General features: G+C 45.8%; 1 protein-coding gene across 2 annotated transcripts in view; it reads right to left on the reverse strand.

Moving 5' to 3' along the window:
• The window catches only part of SLC4A11 (solute carrier family 4 member 11), a 759,568-nt gene that overhangs the window by 309,151 nt on the left and 430,528 nt on the right, over positions 1 to 19,889 (reverse strand). For both annotated transcript variants that reach the window (XM_069204998.1, XM_069204991.1), the window contains exon 10: positions 7,487 to 7,612. In XM_069204998.1, coding sequence (XP_069061099.1) covers positions 7,487 to 7,612 — 126 coding nt within the window. The remainder of the gene's footprint in view (positions 1 to 7,486; positions 7,613 to 19,889) is intronic.

The following is a 19,889-nucleotide window of genomic DNA, read 5'->3' on the forward strand; positions in this document are numbered from 1 at the left end:
AACCTGCTTCTCTGGTTTGTCGTCCTGCTCTTGTTCTATGTGAGGTTCTAGCATATACTGCCTATGGAGGCTGTCTCCACTGATATTGGGCTTGAAAGGATTGACTATCTAAGACGGAAGAAGGATATTTATACTGCTGGAACCCCCCCTCTGTAGAATGGCTATCCCCTTCCTCTGGCACCCCAAAAAGGCTGCCTTTTGAACTGCAGGGTTCCAAGGGCCTATCCTGTGTCCATATCAGTTTTAATAGCTTGCAGAGCCTCACTGACATCTTTCCCAAAAAGAGCTTCCCCATTGAAAGGTAAGTCAAGAATTTTGCTCTGTACTTCTGGTCTAAAAGACGCTGCGTGAAGCCAGCCCTGCCTCCTTAAAACAGCGGCACCTGCCAGCTGATGAAAGGCCGTAGTAGCAATATCCATTGCACAGTCGTTGACTTCTGCTGAAACCTTTTCCCCTTCCTGTATAATTATCATCAGTGCTTCTGCTTTTGATTCCTCAGGAAGTTAGTCTATGTAAGGAGCTATGTCAGCCCATAGCTACCCGTCATATATTCCTATTACAGCTAATGAGTTCGACATCCTTACTGTAAGGGAGGACATCAAGGAGAAGCACTTTCCAATATTATCAAGCCTTCTCTCTTCTTTATCAGGTGGCGCAGAGACTGGAGCTTAAGGATTTCTAGACCTGCGCTGTGCTGCTTGAGTAATAACAGAATCCGGCTTGGGATGTCCAGTCAGGCATGCTGGGGCGTCATCTAGCGACTGATATTTCTTATCCAAGCGGGGTAAAATTGTGGTAACAGTGGCAGGATTCTTCATTACCTTAAAGCCCTTGCTCCATTTGTAGTCTACTATGGGCATCAATTTTAAGCTTTTTTGAAAGAGCTCCTTAAAGTCAAAGAAAGCAGTGTAGGCATACTGCTTTGTAGGCATAGGTAGTGGAAACCTTTTCGCTGCCCGTTACAACGAACTGTGAAATCCACCAATGTCACCTGGTGGAGAGTCTGCAGGGACTGGGGAGGGCGAAGATGGTGAAGCTATCGGATAGTCATCCCATTCCATAATATGATCTGTCAATACCCCCTCTTCCATGTCATCGTCTGACGTTAGCGGGTCTTGTGGTGGAACCAAAAGAGGTATGTGTGGAGGCACATCCAATGGTAATACCCGTGGTCTAACGGGCGTAGGAGGTGGTACTAGTGAAGGTATAATTGTCTGCTGGTCTTCCGATTCAACTGGTGGAAATCTTTTCCTATAGTCCACTAACATTAATTGGAGGTCAGAGATAAGAGATCCTGGCATAGGAAACATTTGTTACTGATACGAATATTGATCACCAAGAGAATAAAAGGAGTGAGGGTCATACTGGTTATCGTCTCCCAAATCCAGACACTTTATACGTAGCGCAGAAGGACTAGGGGCCGCTCTAAATGGCCCTTCCTCATCCGTTTCATCACCGTCTAAAATATGAGCAGGAATAAGAAAAGAAACTTTACTGGGTGATGTGTGCGATGGTGTCAGGGATTTTAATTTCCTGGTTGTCCTAAAATATCCACACTATTGATGCTGTCGTCGATGGTGATGACTTGTATGAGTCTTGTCGACGGAGCAGTCGTCGACAACCAGGGTTCCGTCGCTGGAACAGTCGACAGAGGTGAGGTAACCAATAATTTTAGCGTTGATGACCGGACGGCGGAGGCCGTCGACAAAGGCGTAGTCGGTTGGACATTGGAAGCAGAGCACACTGTATAAACCGTTGGTTTTATAGATGTCGTCGACGATGCCGTGCAGATGGTTATCGTCAATGTAGTGGTCGGTGATGTCAACGGTTTGACAGACGGCGTTTTGAAAGACTGCTTAGATGTTGAGCTGGTAGAGGAGGCTCAGAAGACCCTTTTTTTTTTTTACTACGTTCTGAACAGAAAACATTTTCTACTTCCCCTGTGTGAGAGTACAGCCCTTTTGTGAGGAGAACTTGAAGAGCTGTGCATCTTGTAAGAACCATGTTTGGTCTTTTTAGCTGCCTTTTTAGATTCGTCCTCCATATGACCAGTCTGAGGTGATCCATCCCTTTTTTGAGCCTGCCTGGAGGAACTAGAGTCCTCACTGTCCAACCCAGAAACAGGATTCTTCCTTGTTTTCAGCTTCCGGAGCCAAATAAGAAGCCTGCCCTCTGTCTTTAAGGGTCTTGTTAGAAAAGGTTCTGCATACTTTACAGTCCTTGGCAGAGTGTTGCGGATAAAGGTAGTATATGCAGTCTTTGTGGGGGGCCTCAAAGTGAAGCCTCTTCTTTCCACAGGTCTTGCAGGCCCGAAAGAGACTCTTCCTCTCCTTGTCAGACATGCTGAAAATTAACAAACATTTAGTGTAGAGCAGTCTAGAGAAAAGAGCTGGAAGTCTTTGACTAGAAACAGCAATGTCTTGAGGAGAAAAATACTAGAATAACTTCCAGAAAGCTGTGACTGAACAGACCACGACGTGGGTTAGAAAATCTGAGGCACTGGAGCTTCTCACATGAGTGTCCTGGGGGAAGGGGCAGCATGATTGGCTGAAACCTGGTTTGGGTCTTTTTCCTCAAAAAGATAAGGATAGACTAGTGATGTAATGGGCTTTAAGCCAGTACACACCAGGGACTCCCATCTCAACGACGGGGAATGATTCAAGCATGTGAATCTATGAAAGTTCCAATACTGGAGTAATTGTAAATGTCAATTTTCCACCCAAAACTTTAAAAGACAGAAGGGAGTTTGTTATGGCTTCAGATGCTCGAAGCCAAAGATGCTTCAGTTTTTAAGACAATAATGATTCAACATCTACAAAAAGGGTTAAAAAAGGGAGAGATCAGAAGGTTGACTGCCTCAAGAAATTCCCCCAAAAAAATGGTTTCAAAAAGGACCCAGCATGGTGTTTTCTAGGGAGTGAAGTCCATCAGAAGAGCATTTTCATAAGCATAAAAAGAGGATTTTATTTTCCCCTCACAAAAAATAAATAAAAAAAAAATAAAAAATCAGAAGAATCGAAGCCTGAGCGAATTCCATTAGAAGAACGCCCACACAAGCATAAAACACAAGAATCCCCCTCAGAAAAAGTCAAAGGTGGTCATTACGACCCTGGCGGTCTGAGACCGCCAGGGCTAAAGTGGCGTCCGTACCGCCAACAGGCTGGCGGTACGGAGACCCATATTTCGACTGCGGCGCTACACCGCCGGCGGTTTCCTGACGTTTTAGCCCCGGTGGTGATAATCCGCCAGGGCAGCGCTGCAAGCAGCGCTGCCCTGGGGATTATGACTTCCCTACCGCCAGCCTGTTTCTGGCGGTTTGCACCGCCAGGAAGAGGCTGGCGGTAAGGGGAGTCCTGGGGCCCCGTGCAGCTTTTCACTGTCTGCATAGCAGACAGTGAAAAGCGCGACAGGTGCTACTGCACCCGTCGCACGGCCGCAACACCGCGGCCGCATCCCCGCTGGGCCGGCGGGCGTAAACTAGGTTTGAGCCCACTGGCCCAGCAGGGATGTTTTAATGGGGACAGCAGGAGTGCCCCGCCTTGGCGGCAGCACGGCGGTTACAGCTTGTTGTAATGACCCCCAAAGTCTGAACCTTCCACACCATGGACTAAGGTTGCTTTTAAAATGAAAGAAAACCTACAGTTGGCAGAGAAGTCGTCAACTGCCCCATCAGTGAGAAAATATGTACGTCACTCACGTCAACAGCAACAACTTCTGTCAGTGCACAGACTACTTCCACATCGTAGATGACCACACAATCAACATCGGCAATATTGTGGACAGTAAAGGTAGTGTTTGCGGCATTGACAATGGCATTGTTGGTGATGACTGTATGCTCTTTCTAATGCATGTAATTTGGGCAGCCCTTCAAACACAACAATCTCATGTAGCCAATCCTCCAAAAAGGAGATCGTGCACTGGGGGGTAAGCTACACACAACACAAAACTATAAATAAAATAAATGAATGCCATAAATAACAAATGAATGAAAATGGGTTACTGTTCAGTACTGCCAGTCTTGAAATCTTAGAATCTCAATAATACCTTCCTGGTAACAACCATACACAGCACAGAGAGGGGAAAGTCTTTTTTTTCAACTTTGACTATTTGACCTCAGGCACATTTTTCTGCCTGCCAATTTGTTTCTCTTGTTTTTAAAACCAGAAATCATTTGGGAACCTGTAAGCAGGTGTAAGAAGCTGGCCTGGCGTGTGGTGGGTACCCAAGGTACTTACACTTTATACCCGATCCAGGTATACCCTCTGAGTTAAGTGTAGGCAGTGTCTAGAAGCCAGGCTCTCTAGAGGTAGCTGGGGTTGAGCAGCCAAAGGCTTATTTAGAAGACATGCAAGCTCATGCAATACCACTGTAGTCACACAGCACTTACACACATGAAAGGAAAAACTCAGTTGTACAAAAATAAAAGTACTTTATTTTTGGCGCATATCACAAATCACTATGCAGGTGACCCACCCTTAGGAGGCAAGTAATACACTAAATATATGCACTAGCAATCAGAAATAGGCACAGAAAAGGTTAGAAAACAGAGCAAACAGTAATAACCAATAGAGACCCTAGGGGGAGCACAAACCATATACTAAAAAAATGGAATGCGAACAAGGTACCCCCACATAGGTAAGTAAAATGTGTGAAGGGGAGCTGGGGATGTCAGAAAACCACAAGGGTAAGTAACCGTACCCCACAGCGACCAGGCATGCAGGAGTGTAACAATGGATTTTTCCCAAACCACTCGAAAGGAGCAAAACAAGAAAAAGAAGACATCCAGAGACGACTGCAGCTGTGGATTCCTGAAGAAAAAAGACCTGTGGAGAGAGGGAACCAAGTCCAAGGGTCACAGTGGCATCTAGGAGGAGGCCGACAGTTCTGAGGAACAGGTCAGCACAGCAGCCCAGGAGCCGAAGAGTTCCAGATAGATGCAGAAGATGTCCCTCACTGGAAAGAAGATTGCAGATGGGTGTTGGAGCAGGATTTCCACCAACAAGCCTTGGCAAAGGCAAACTCACGGTTGGAGGAAAAGAGGTGCTGCTGGGGACCAGCCAGGCCCAGGAGGACTCAACTCAGAGGGTGTCACAGGCGACCCTCAGCGTCGCAGAGAGTCTACAGGAGCAGAAGCAGTACCCACAGGAGTCCCACAGGACGGGGACACAAGCCACAGAAGAGGCCCATGCAACACTACAAAAGTGAATCCCTCGCTGCAGGAGAACCATGCTGAAGGCTGGGATTTGCAGGAAGGAATGCTGGGGGCTGGAGCTGCACAACGCCTGAAGATCCCTTGGAGGAGATGCAAACAAGCGTTTTGTAGTTGCAAGTGAAGCGGTGCATGGAGGTTATGTCCTGTGTAGGAAGGCAAAGGCTTACCTCCACCAAAGTTGGACAGATGGCAGAGAGGACCAAGAGGACTACTCTGGACCACCACCCGTGATGCAGGATCCACGCAGCTCAGCAGGAGAGGGGATCCACGCATCCAGTCGCTGCCTGTTGTAAATGCCTGCAGTTGCAGGAAAGTGACTCCTTCACTCCAAGGAAGATTCCTTCTTGTGCAGGATGAAGAGTTGCAGTCTTCTGAGGATGCATGGCAAGGAAACTGTTGCAAAGCTGGCAGGAACTCTGGATACAATGTTGCAGAAGAGTCTTCCTTGTTGATCTGCAGCTTGAGGGTCCAGTCGCGGTTCTTGAGGCCAGAAGTCGAAGGAAAGGTTGCAGAGGAGTCCTGCTGGAATCTTGCAAGTTGAATCAGATGACCCACCCAAGAGAGACCCTAAATAGCCCTGAAAGGGGGATTGTTCACCTAATCAGGTAAGCACCTATCAGGAGGGAGCTCTGACATCACCTGCCTGGACAGTCAGATCTTCTGAGAGTTCCCTGCCAACCTCCGAATCAAGATGGCAGAACCCAGGGACCCTCTGGAGGAGCTCTGGGCACCACCCCTGGGATGGTGATGGACAAGGGAGTGGCCACTCCCCTTTCCATTGTCCAGTTTCGCACCAGAGCAGGGACTGGGGATCCCTGAAGCAGTGTGGACTGGTTTAAGCACAGAGGGCACCAAATGTGCCCTTCAAAGCACACTAGTGGCTTGGGGAGGCTACGCCTCCCAAACCAGTCACACCTATTTCTAAAGGGGAAGGGTGTTAGGAAATCCTTTGTCTGCCTTCATAGGCTTGATCAGATCAAGCAGCAGGGGGAGGGCAGAAACCTGTCTGAGGGGTGGCAGCCGCTGGGCTGCCCAAAAAGCCCTGCAAGTCTGGTGGTAGCAATGCTGGGGATCCTCTAAGGAGCCCCCGGAGTGCATGGAATCATACTTCCAATACTTGCAATAGTACTGGGGTATGTATGATTCCAAGATGTTTGATACCAAACATGCCCAAGTTCAGAGTTACCATGATGTAGCTGGACACAGGTAGTGACCTATGCCCAGTATGCTTTTAAAATGGTGCCCGCACTCGAAGTCTGGTAAAATGGTGCTGGAGTTCGTGGGGGCACATCTGCTAGTGCAGGGGTGCCCTCACACACAGGTACCTGCACCCTGCCCTTTGTGCTGAGAGAGCCTACTATAGGGTTGACTTAGAGACTTGGTGCAATGACCTGTAGTGAACCTGGGTGCGTGCACCTGGTTCACACAGACTGCAATGGCAGGTCTGCTGAACCCTTTGCATGGGCTCCCTATGGGGCAGAATAACTGCTGCAGCCCATACAGATACCCTGGAATCCCAATGCCCAGTACCATTTACTAAGGACTTACCTGGGGGGACCAGTATGCAAACTGTGGGAAGAAAAAGGTACAATTTAGAGGAGATAGCAAAACTACTGGGGTCATGGTTAGCAGGAACCCAGTAGACAGTCAAACATACTGACAACAGGCATAAAAAGGGGGTCACTATGCCAAGAAAGAGGGCAGTTTGCTACACCTGGCAAGTTTTTTAAAATTCATTAGACCAATATTTTGTCCCAACTCGAGAAAGAAAACGAATGCTTTTCCATGCATTAAATTCACAGCTGACGCACATTTTCAGACCCATTAATGAGGGAGGAAGAGTAACTGCATTTGCCTGATTTTTTAAAAACATTTTTGCCACAACAATATTTTACAGACTATCACGAACCAAGTACAAGAAACCAATGCACAAAAAAGATACTGTAGTGACTGCATCATATTAAACAATGTGCCACTGTAATGGGATTGGGAGACTGGGTTGTCCCAATGTTGTTTCATATGCAGTATTTACGAAAGGAGGCGGTTATCACAATGTTGCTACTCAAAATGTCCAAAGCTGGCCTACGAGATTTACATTATGTGAGCTTATATCATGTGGATGTCTTGGTTATCTTGGAAAGATCCAGAGCACGTGGGCCATTACTGGAGACTCAAGAGTAGAGGGCATACACACCAAGTAGCTTTCAGACTATAAAATATCCATAACAAAATGTTGTATACAAGGTATTTGTCAACTTTAGTTAATACTCTTACCAATAACACCGTTAGTGCTCTCATCGTTCAGGGAACCAAATGCGATACAAGGCAAGAGACAGGCAAAATATAGAAAAATCATTGTTGTGATGTACTTTCCAATGGCCTTGTTATGTCCAACAATACCTAAGGAAAAATGAAAAACCAGAAAAAAGGTATTTCAACTAGGTTTACAGGGTACGCAGAACCAGAGGTAATCTTTTCGATATGAAGTAAAGAATTTGCTATCTACTATAGGAAAAGGAAAATGTTACTTACCCAGTAGACATCTGTTCATGGCATGTAGTGCTGTAGATTCACATGCTCCGCCTAAGTCCACAATCTAGTGTTGGGCTCGGAGTGCTGAACGTTGTTTTTGTTAGAATAACCTTTATATCAAGAGATTGAGTTCTAACTCCTCTCAGCGATAGTGCGCATGGGCGTCAAGTCCTTTATTGGACTGCTTTACCACAGAAAGGTGAGGTAAAGGTGTATATAAGGATCACCATACAATGTAATACATATGCACAATATTGGTTTAAAAATTCAGCTACAACTACAGGGGAGGAGAAAAGGCACATGTGAATCTACAGCACTACATGCTACAAACATGTCTAGTGGGTAAGTAACATTTTCTGTTCAATGGCGTGTGGCTGTAGATACACATGCTCTCCATGGATTGTAAAGCAGTCCCTTCCAAGTAAGCAGTGGACAGCATGTAGGCATTGGAGTAGTCTGAAAAAGTGTCCGAGCACTGCCTGGCCAACATTTGCTTGTTAGCGAGCTAAATGATCTACTCAATAGTGCTTAGTAAATGTGTGTGGTGTAGACCAAGTAGCAGCTTTACAAATATGAGCTATTGGAATGTTTCCTAAAAAGGCCATAGAAGCACCTTTTTCTCTAGTAGTGTGCTCTAGGGAGCTGTAGGTAATGGTCTTTTAGCTTTCAGATAAAAACTTTTAATACACTTGACTATTCAACTAGCTATCCTAGTTTTTGCAATTGGATGGTCTTTGTGAGGCACTGAAAATGATAAAAAAAGCTGTTTAAAACGTTTAGTTCTATCAATGTAATACGAGGGCTCTTAACATCTAATGTGTGCAGAGCTTTTTCAGCGACTATGCCTGGCTGTGGGGAAAAAAACACGTAGCTCATGGTGAAACTACTTTTGGGAGAAATGTAGGGTTTGTCATAAGGACTACTCTTATCTTTAGGTACTTGGAAAAAGGCTTCTTCTAAATTGAAAGCTTGTAATTCACTTACACGTCGTAGGGAAGTGTTAGCCACTAAAAAGGCAACTTTCCATGAAAGAAATTGCAAGGATCAGTAGTGCAACGGTGGACCCATGAATCTAGAAAAGGCAACATTAAGGTTCCATACAGGAGCTGGCAGAACCCTGGGTGGTATAACCTTTTAAGTCCTTCCATAAATGCTTTAATTACAGGAATTCTGAACAAAAATATGTTGTTTGTTTTGGAGGTAAGCAGCTAAAGCTGCTAAATGAAGTCTTACAGACGAGTATGCTAGATTTGCCTTTTATAAATGTAGCAGATACACAATGTCTTGCACTGATGCTTTGAGAGGATCAAAGTGTTTACTTTGACAGTAGCAAACAAAGTGTTTCCATTTTGCAGCATAGCACTGTCTAGGTGAAGGTTTACATGCCTCTCTAAGAATGTCCACACATTCAGAGGGAAGTTGTAAATATCCAAACTCTATGGCTTCAGGAGCCAATATCGCAAGATTAAGTGTTTTGGGGTCTGGATGTCTGATATGATCTCACTTTTGAGTCAAAAGGTCTGATCTGTTGGGAAGTGTCTGGTGTGGAACCACAGGCAGATCCAACAGTGTTGTGTACCAAGGCTGATGTGCCTATGTGGGGGCTACAAGGATCATGATGAGTGATGTTTGCCTCAGTTTGCGAACCAGAAATGGAATGAGTGGGAGAGGCAGAAAAGTGTAAGCAAATATCCCATACCAATTCATCCATACAGCATTGCCCTTAGACTGGGGGTGTGGGAATCTGGACAAGAAGTTTCGACATTTTGAATTTTCTATGGTGGCGAAGAAATCTATTTCTGGCGTTCCCCACAGGTGTAAGTATTGGTGAAGTACTTGTGGGTGAAGTTCCCATTCATGGACTTGTTGCTGCATCTTGCTTAGGAGTTCTGCAAACTGATTGTCCATTCCTGGGAGTTATTCTGTCAGTAACTGAATGTGATTGTGAATTACCAATTTTAAAACTATGAGCTAGAAGGAACAATTGAGATGAGTGTACCTCCCTCCCACCGTTTCATCAGATAATACATAATTGTTATGTTGTCTGTACGGACTAGAACCACTTTGTGGGAGAGTTGTAGCAGAAATGTTTTGAGTGCTAGAAAGACTGCTAGTAACTCCAAGTAGTTGATGAGACAGGGTTTGTTGACTGGGATTCTATCTGCTTTGTCTTGTGAGCTGAGATCCCCAGCCCATCTGTGATGCATCCATCAGTAGTGAGTGATTTGAGGTACAGGGTCTTGAAAGGGCCACCCCTTTGAAAGGTTGGTGGGATTCCACCATTGCAGAGTGGTGAGTGTCAGTCCAACACCACCAGATCCTGAAGATGACCTTGTGCAATAGACATTTGCAGTCTGGCATGAGGAGCAATGGCAATACAGATAGCCATCAACCCTAATAACTGCATCACTAGTCTCAATGTGCAAGTTTGGTCCCCCTGTAATTGAGACAGAAGATTTTGGAAAGCTTGAAACTGTGCTGGGTTTGGATATGCCAACCCTGAGTGAGTATTGAGAGTTGCTCCCGGATAAGGCTGTATTGTGTGAGGGTTAGAGAAGGGATTTGAGAAAGTTGATAGTAAACCTTCTACACACTCTTGGATTTACAATGTATTGAGTATGCTTCTGACATTGCTGGATGGAATTGGCGTTGATGAGCTAATCGTCCAAGTACAGGAAAACGTGAATATGGTTGTCTTCTGAGGAATGCAGCTACAACTGCTAAGCATTTTGTGAAAACCCTGGGAGCGGTTGTTAGATCAAATGGTAAAACTTGAATTGATAATGGTTCCCTGCAATTACATATGTGAGGTATTTGTGATGAGCTGGATGTATGGGAATGTGGATATAAGCATCTTTGAGATCTAATGCTGTCATGTAATCTCCCTGCTGTAATAGGGGAACAACATCTTGCAAAGTGACCATATGAAAATGTTCTGAAAGTATCTTTCTTTGGTATAAGGAAGTATAGGGAATATACTCCTAACCCTTGTTTATATAGGGGAACTGGTTCTATAGCCCCTTTGAGAAGGGATTGCACCTCTTCATTCAAGAGAATGAGACGATTGTGTGAGTTTGTAAACACAATGGGGAATATTTAGTGAAGTGGAAATGCGTTCTAGACAATAACCATGTTAGATAATTGATAGAACCCATTGATCTGTGGTGATCTTGAACCACTGGGGATAGAAATTCGCTAGACCTCCTCCCACTGGAGAGGTGTGTGCTGTGGGAATCTGTAAGAAGTCTCAGTCTTGTATTTGAGGAAGAACCTCTTGAGGTGGACGCCTTACCTCTGCCCTTATTTGTGCCCTTGTAAGAGCCTCTGAAGAAGGCTTTGTTGTAAAAATATGTTGCTTGTTTGGCAGGTGGAAGGCTCGGTAGATATTTGGAAAGCTTCCCTAAATTGTGGTCTACAAAAACTACCCCTACTGGGCGTAGGTAGTAGGGTCCCCATAGCTTTAGCGGTCTCTGAATATTTTTTCAGCTTGTCAATGGTGCTATCGAGCTATGGGCCAAACAATTTGCTGCTGTATCTGCTGCATCAATGGCACCTCTACCTGAATTATTTGAGATGGCCTGCCCTTCTGAAACTATCTCCTGAGCCTTTTTTGATGTTCCTGTGGAAGGTACTGGAGCAGTTCCTCCATTTCGTCCTAGAGGGCCCTATCATACCTTGCTAGGAGTGCCTGAGAATTTGTAATTCTCCAACAATTAGAAGCTTGCCCACCTACCCTTTTGCCTGCTGCATCCAGTTTTTTGCTCTCCTTAAAAGGAGGAGGAGCATCTCTTGTGGACTGACAGCCCACTTTTGTGCTGCACTCACTATAACAGAATCAGGAGGTAGTTGTGATTTTATAAATATTGGATCTTAGGGTGCTGTTTTGTACTTTGTTGACCCTTGGGGTAATAACCCTTGCCCTAACTGGTTCTCTAATCATCTCTGTGGCATGTATAAGCAGACCTGGCAGCATTGGTAGGAACTGACTTTATAAGTGTTGGTTAATGTATCAAACAGAAAATCCTCTTAATAGGGTCTGTGTATATGTACATTATGGTATGCTGCTGCTCTTGCAATAACCAGACTGTATGCTGTTGCATCTTCAGGGGGCGAAGGGCTTGCTGGATATACATCTGGGTCATTAGCGAGTATGGGATCTGGATCATATAAATCCCATGAATCTACATCCTGTGGAACATCACCTAAATCACCTATGAGGTGATTTTGATCCTTGTGGAAATAAATTGTGGTTGTATAAAAGATGTGGGAGATTGTGGTGGTGTAGGAGTAGGGGGAAGTACAGGAAAATGAGGTGGAGAAGGCGGAGGTTAATCTGGAGCCTTGTCTTTAGAGACTTTTTTTTTAGGAGGAAGAGCAGTGTCCAATGATTCTTGAAAGGTAGGTCTCCTTTTGATTCGACCGGGGGGGGGGGAAGCAATGATTTTCCCAGTTCCCGCTTGTATAGGAGTTTGGCACTGATGAGCATCCATTACTTATAAAATTGGCTACACTGTAGAAGTCCCTTCTGATGAAATAGTGGAGCCTTTGGAAGCCAGTATCCTTGGGTCAGACTTTTTGAAACCAAAGCCTTTCCTCGAACCAAAGGAGTCAACTCTGAAGCTGATGGTGAAGGCTTTTTTTTTCCAGAGCCTAAGTGCTCGATTCGAAAGCTCTACTCGACTTCGAGATGGAGTGGGATGATGGTGAGTCTCTAGTTGGTGCTGAAAACATCTTGGTCTTGGCAATTTTCTGTGCCTAGCCGGAAGGCGGGGCATCCAAATGTAATTATCAGATCCGACCAAGGCCCGAAAGCAGTGGTGGACCGATGACCAGTTAAGAAGTCTTTTTGAAAGTCTTTAAGTGTAAAGATGCGGCTGGTGTACTCATGTATTGCGCTGCTGGGATCTACTGACTCAATGTCAGATTCAACTTCCGACTCGGTCTCGGTTTGAGAGGGCTGTCTGATATTCAATTTCCTCTTCTGCATGTTGTTCTCCGAAGATGTTGGGAGTGTCTTCAACGCCATCTCCAACCAACGTGCTCTTCGGTCACGGAGTCACTTTGTAGATCGAAAAGCCCTACAAGCGGCACAGTTTTCCTCTATGTTTCTAGGATAAGCACATTTTACACATCAAGTGTTGATCTGTGTGTCGGAACTTGAAGTGGCATGGAGGACAGAACCTAAAAGGAGTTTGTTCCATTAGCCCTACATATTTCAACAGCACTTGACGGAGTAGGCCCCAGAAGGGTGTGGACATCCCTAAGAGTGTCGAAACGACCTCAACACTGAGAATCGGATTAATAAGTTTAAGTTTGGAAATACGTGATCAAAATACTATACCGTCATCAAAAGAAAGACAAAGGAAATTTCAAAAGAGACCGAACCAAGATCTACCGGAGCGAGAGGAAACACATCCGAACCAGACCGCGGAGAGAAAACAATCTAACAAAGGACTCGATGCCCATGCGTACGATCACCGAGAGGAGTCGTCACTCGATTTCGTGACTCAAAGATTCTTCAAACAAAAACATCTTGCAACACTCCAAGCCAGACACTAGATGGCGGACATATGCAGAACATGTGTATCTACAGCCACAGATGCCATTGAACATGAAAATATTTCCCTAGAGTAAAATGAAATGCTTTTTCTATTAGAAACTGAAATTAGGACTACTTTATTTTGGTGCTCTTGATAGCAAGGTTAAACCAAAATGTGATAGTGGGAGTATAGAAAACATGCCCTTACCTTGGAATAAGGTAAATGTTATAAGTCCATCAGGACAAATGGAATCAGTTCTGATGCAGGCGACAGCAAAACTGGGGACTTTTGACAGATGTGCTTTCAAAGGATCTACTTTCCAGTATAAAACATGCTTATTACACTTTCCAGAGTAGACAGATTTTATGGAGGAATGAAAAACTGACAAGAGGGCATCAACCACCTCTAGTGGCAGCAGGAGGAAACTCTAGAGTCTGCTCTTAATCTTCAGGCATGAAGGAGGAAGATCTTGAAATTGGGATGCAGAACATATCCCTTTGACAGAGTGGAGGTCTGGCCTGACTGGAGGACACGTGATCTGCTTACCACAACCTTCTCAGCCAGCCTACAGTGATCAAGGTGGATTGTTTTCACTTCTGGAAAATCTTCATGTATGGGAAGAAAGAGTAATGAAGTGAAAAAGTGCAAAACTTCACCTCAACTAAAATGCATCCTCCAAGGCACACTATAATGGTTGCTTGAGACACCAAAGCCATGGATGGGGTGGTAATGCTTACCATCCGAGAAGATGAGACCCTACTCTTCCCTGCCTGTTAACATTTCACATCACAATCATATTGTCCATCAAGATCTGGACCAACCTGCTGCGAAGGTATGACAGAAAGGCTTTAGTATCTAGGAAACTTAACCACAGTTTGATAACAGGCACCTGCTTTTCTCAAGACCTCAGGCCTCTGACCTACAGTTGAATAAGTTACTTACCTTTGGTAAGGCTTTTTGGTAGAAACCATCTAGCCACAGATTCTTCACCTTCAGAATATTTCCCAAGACATCAGACTGGATTGGAAACCTGACGCTAGACCACCCTGGAAATGACTTGCAGGACCAATATAGGTGCAACTCCAGCACACTGACATCAGTTGCTTTTTAGACAGTCTGTGCCTTCAGACGGAGAGAGCCCCAAAAGCAAATTGGTATTAACAGTGTGATGGAGGCCATCCAAAGAACGTGGAGGATGGGTGGGTCTAGGAATTTGTAGCTAGACAGTCTACCAGAAAAAGAGTTATTGAAGGTAAGCAACTTGTTCATCTGAAAGATTTCTAGCTGCATATACCTTACAAATAGATATTAAAGCAGTACCTATTTGGAGGTGGATCTGTGGCTGGACTCAAACTAGAAAGTCCTGCAGAACCATGTGGGCAAAATGTCCCACTCCGCAAACTGGGCTAGGCTGCTTGAATATATAGAGGCACGCCCATGTAGCTGCCTAGCAGATGTCCAGGACAGGAACTATGCATGCCAAAACAGTGGAAGACGTTTTGTCTGACACAATGAATCCAAAGTCATTATGGAGGCTGATTTGTATCCACTGTGTAGAGGATCATAATTCAAATCACAAGCCAGAAAGAGGTAGGTCTCTTGTGCTCAACCATGTTTTTTTTCACTCCAGGAAAGAGCTGATCACCCAGCCAGTGTTCTGTAGTACAATCTATGTAAAAGCTCAGTGCTCTTTGGGGTTCCAAGCAGTGGAGTCTATCCTAAGCCTTAGAGTGGTGAGGCAAAACTTGAAACACCATCAATAGCGTGGAACAGCATCACAACTTTAGGCAAGAAAGATGCCCATGTCAGCAATATCAAGTGTCTTAGAAGAAGATGGTGTACTGTGGGTTGACACACAGAACTCAAAGCTCAATCTCAGTGAGCTGGAATACTGTTTAGAGGATTAGGAGCCACAAGGAACAGCTGTGAAGCAGTTCAAATGGAGTGCATGTCAAGTGTGAGGACCACATTAAGGTCCGACTGTGGCATAACAAAGGGGGAGGGAGGAAACAAATGCTGTAAAAATTTAAAATAGTGCATAACTGGAGACTTAAGAGGGGCTGATCCAGCAACCACAAAGGAGCCAAAAGGTTCCCTTTAACTCTACCCAGAGCAAGGCTTTGTTGGGTTAGGGACACAAAGAACAAAATAACTTTCCCTGGAGGGGGCCTATCTGCAGAGTACTGCATCAAGCCACAAATGTGTCCCAACAACAGGTCTATACAGTTTTTGTCAAGATACACTGGCTGCCAGGATGATCTCAACCATCTCTAGGGGAAGACTGAAGGTGTTCGGCGTCAGTGCTCAATCTCCATGCATGAAGGTGTAGATTGCAAAAGACTGGGTGCAGTACTTAGCCCTAATGCTGTGACATCAGATCCTCCCGGAGGAGCAGTGTGATCAGGGGATTAATGTTCAAACTCAGGAGCTGTGGATACTTATACTCTCCATACCCAGTCCACATCCACTAGGATGACAAGGGACCAGTCGATCTGGATGTTCTTAAGAACTTGCAGGAGTGGGATCGGTAGAAAGGCTTACAGTAGTGCCACATTCAATTTGTGGTAAAATGCGACTACAAGTGAGAGACTCCTTGGAAACACCAATATGAACGTGACGCGTTTGACAATGGAGAACTGATCGAAAACAAGATTTACCCAATTTGCGGAAGAGACCTTGTGCCACCTCCAGGTGTAACTGCCACTTGTGAGCCGCTAGATGCCAAATGCTGAGCTCATCTGTTCTGGCATTCAATGAACCTTCCAAGTGGTTCACCACTAGAATCCTCTGGTGGACTGGCCATTTCCAGAGGCACAAGGTCTCTTGGCAGGGGATCTGTGACCCCCACTCCGCCCTATTTGCTGCAGTACTACATGGCAGTGGATCACCTTTATCACCCACCCCTTGATGGGTGGAAGGAAGGCTTTCAAAATCAAGCAGATGACTCTGCTCTAGAAGGCTCATGTAGAGGCAGTACTCTGCTAGCTAGAGGCCTCTGACCTTCACATCTCCCATATAGCCTCCCCAGCCCAGAAGCGGTGCATTAGTCACCACAGTCAACTCTGAGTGAGGGAGAGAGGTCTGCCACTGACCCAATCACAGTCCAGCAACCACCACTGCAGATGTTTTGCAGTCTCCTCCAAAATATGAACATGGTCATAGGGTTCCCCTTGAGGTTGGGCCTACTGAGACTTCAGGCTATCAGTCACAGCAGCCTCATAGTCAACCTCCTTCAAATCCAGGAGTGACATAAAACACTGGGATCACAGACGCAATGTCCTGGACCCCTCCCCAAGGGAAAGGTCAAGTCAGGAGGTAGTTGATAACTACCTGGGACAAGCTACCTCTCCCCTCCTCCCCCAAACACCCAGTCGACAAGATAGGGGAAGAAAGACACCCCTGACCTCTGAAAAGGTGCTGTTACCACTGGCATCACTTTCATGAACACCAGAGGGGCACTGGTGAGACCAAAGAGGAGCACAGCAAAGTGAATACACTCCTGCCCCATCATGGACTGCAAGTAGCACTGAGGGGTCTGCAGGATGGGTATATGGAAATAGGCATGCTGCAGATCTAACACCACCATTCAGTCTCCAGTGTTGAAGGCAGGCAATAGCTGAGGCAGTGAGCGCATTTTGACTTTTTCGTTTGGCGGAAAGCATTGAGGGCGTGCAGCAGTAAAATAGGCCAGAGGCCTCCAACTTTCCTGGGAACAAGAAATTGCGAGAATACCACGTCATACTTCTGAAGCAGGCAGTTGACCAGGGTGGGCAAGATCAAGTTTTGGCCCATGCTGACCAACAAGGTGTTCATAAGGGCCGTGTTAAATGATGAGCGGCTCAGTAGATGTCTGCCCTGGTTGGAGCCTCCATAAGTACACTGGTTTTTACTTCAATGGTGGGGAGCTGGAAGTCAATGACTTTGGCCGCCTTACATATAACCATGGCATAGGAGGCGATCTACTCAGTGGCAGGAGCAGGGAGCAAGAGGAGTCGGGTCTCAAGAGAAGAACCAAGGTCACTTGCCTCCTGAAGGTCGTCCTACCAATTCTCATGCTAAAGTTGGTCAATCTCATCATCCGAATTGTGATTGGTATTTGATTAAGTGACAATCAGGGATTGCATGGTGTGCTGTTGTCTTTGTGGTGGAAAATCAAGCTGAAGTAATGGAACCTCAATTGCAACCAGGCATGACTTTGGTCAAAGTCTAACTTCTTGATATAAGAGAGGACAACTGGGGTCTTGTCTTCCAGCATCGAAGTGCCAGGAAACTGGCATGGACTGTGGAGCTCGAATCATGAGTTTAGCCAGAGGCAGCCCCATTTTGGGTTCAGAGAGTGCAGCTGGCAGAGAGTGTGAACTCACCGGTGGTAACCTAGACGGAGAATCTCCCAGCATTATGGGGCCTACAGGCTCGGCAGAAAAAGTCAGCAAGGCTTTGAAAAGTTGCTGTATGACCCACAGAAATCTTCGATCTGCTTAGGAGTGGCGGACAGCCCCGGAAGCTTTGGCTGTGCTGTAACAAGTTGCAAAATGGGCCCCAAAACTGAATGACTATGGGAATGAGAAAGACGTATGGTGTCAAACCTGCACCTTCTCAGGAGGGTATGGGTGGTGGGATTTCTTACGTTTTTTCTTTGACTTATCTAAAGATTTGGAACAAGAGGAAGGCCGACCCCTAGAACCAATCTGGCAACTTTTGGATCTCCAACAGGATTGGGAGTGCAATTTAATCTTGGACCAGTCTTGCTGATGAATTTTTGGGTGCTTCGCTATGTAGAGTTTCATCTCAACGTCTCGTATGGCATTCGGGCACTGCATGCCTTAGAGTCGTAGCTCGGCCCCAGGCACCACAGACATATTAGGTGAGGATGTGTCAAACATGTTTGCAACAGTCCTTACAGAGAGGTGACATGACCCTTGCACACAATTTGTAGCTCCAGATCCACGTCTGGTGCATGGAAAGAGACACTGACGTCAGCGCATGGGGACACCTATACACGCTCTCCCAGGTTTCCACAGGGTAACAGCATCAGTGGCGAGCTGCACTGATGCCACCTACCAGCATGCAGAGGTACTGCTGAAAGCAGTCATGATCCATTCTGTTGCCACTGCTGACAAAGGCACTACAGGAGAGCCCTCAGGTGCTTATCTATGTGTGTAGTAGGGCACACAAAGCCAGCAGATCTCACAGGAAAATAATCTTCATGACTAGGACTCAGGCCCCCTCCTAAAACATATCCCCATCACTAAATGTCCTGGATCCTCCAAGGAGGAGAGATGGCTTTCAGAGATCTTGTATCCAGTACTGTCCCTATGAACAGGAGGTGCTGAAAGGGCACTAGATGAGGGTTGGGTACACTGATGGAAAAGCCCAAAATCGAACAGCAGGGATGCTGTTGACTTCAGTCATCCATCACACCCGAGGCAAAATGGCCCGAGCAGCCAATCACCCAGGTACAGGTTACAGAGATCCCAAACCTCAGATGCGCTGCAATGACCTCCATCAACATGATGGGTGCCAATGTTAGTCCGAACAAGAAGTGGGAGCAAGAGGACCCTTCTATGAAACAAAGGTATCACCATATGTGACTGCAGGATCAGAATGTGCAAACACACACACTGCAAGTATGGAGACACCAACCTGTCTTCTGCCTGCAGCGCCAGAACATGCACTAGGGTGAGCATCTAGCAATTTCTCGAACAAGAAAACATTCAAGATCTTGAAATTTGGGATTGGATAAAGACTGCCATTCTTCTTGGGATCCAAGAAGTATAGAGAAGCAAACCTGCCCAATTTCCTGTTCTGGAACCAGCTCCACATTTCTGCAGCAGGCCTGGTGCCTCCTGCTTCAGAATCCAAAGGTGATCCTCTGACAGAAGGGACTAGCGATGAGGGATCTGGGAAGAAGCCTGAAGTGTAGTATGCACTTTGTCTACTATTCATGAGGTCCACAGTTCTGAAGTTACGGCCTTAAAGGCCTAAAGAACATAGGATGCACTAACAACTGGCCGCATGCACTCCTTCAATGTGCAGCTAAAGTAGCTTTCGGGTATTGCAGAAAAAGGTGCAGGAGAGGACAAGGAGGAGGAGAATAAAGTGGAGAAGCTGAAGGAGGGTTGCTGGTTTGCTGACCTTTACGTTCCATCTGCCTCTAATCTTTTCTAGCAGCTTGCTTGGCTGTTGGATAGGCTGGGACGGCTGCTGATGCCATTAGGAGGAGCTTTTCAAAAGCCCCAAAACATCTGGAACTGTTTCTAGTCCCAGGATGGAGGTTGGAGACTAAGGGAACGGGTGTTGCGCTTCCTGCCTTGAACATCTCAAAGACAAAAAGAGTTCTGCCCAAGAACATGGAAGGCCTGCTGAATGGTATATCCATGAGGCTCACCTACACATCTTTTGAGAATTAGATAGCTTAATGCGAGGTATGCTTTTTTTATGGCCTTGGCCACAGAATTCAAAGTGCCCAAGGCCTGCCCAATGTGATCCAAGGCATCCTTGGCGTCCCGCACCGCCCTGGTAAATTGTTCATCCAGGTGGTCCATAAGACTCTGGACAACCAGATTCACTCTCTCTCATAAAGCATGTGTTTATCAGGAAAGCAG

This window comes from Pleurodeles waltl, chromosome 1_2 (genome assembly GCF_031143425.1).
Source record: "Pleurodeles waltl isolate 20211129_DDA chromosome 1_2, aPleWal1.hap1.20221129, whole genome shotgun sequence".
NCBI lineage: Eukaryota > Metazoa > Chordata > Amphibia > Caudata > Salamandridae > Pleurodeles > Pleurodeles waltl.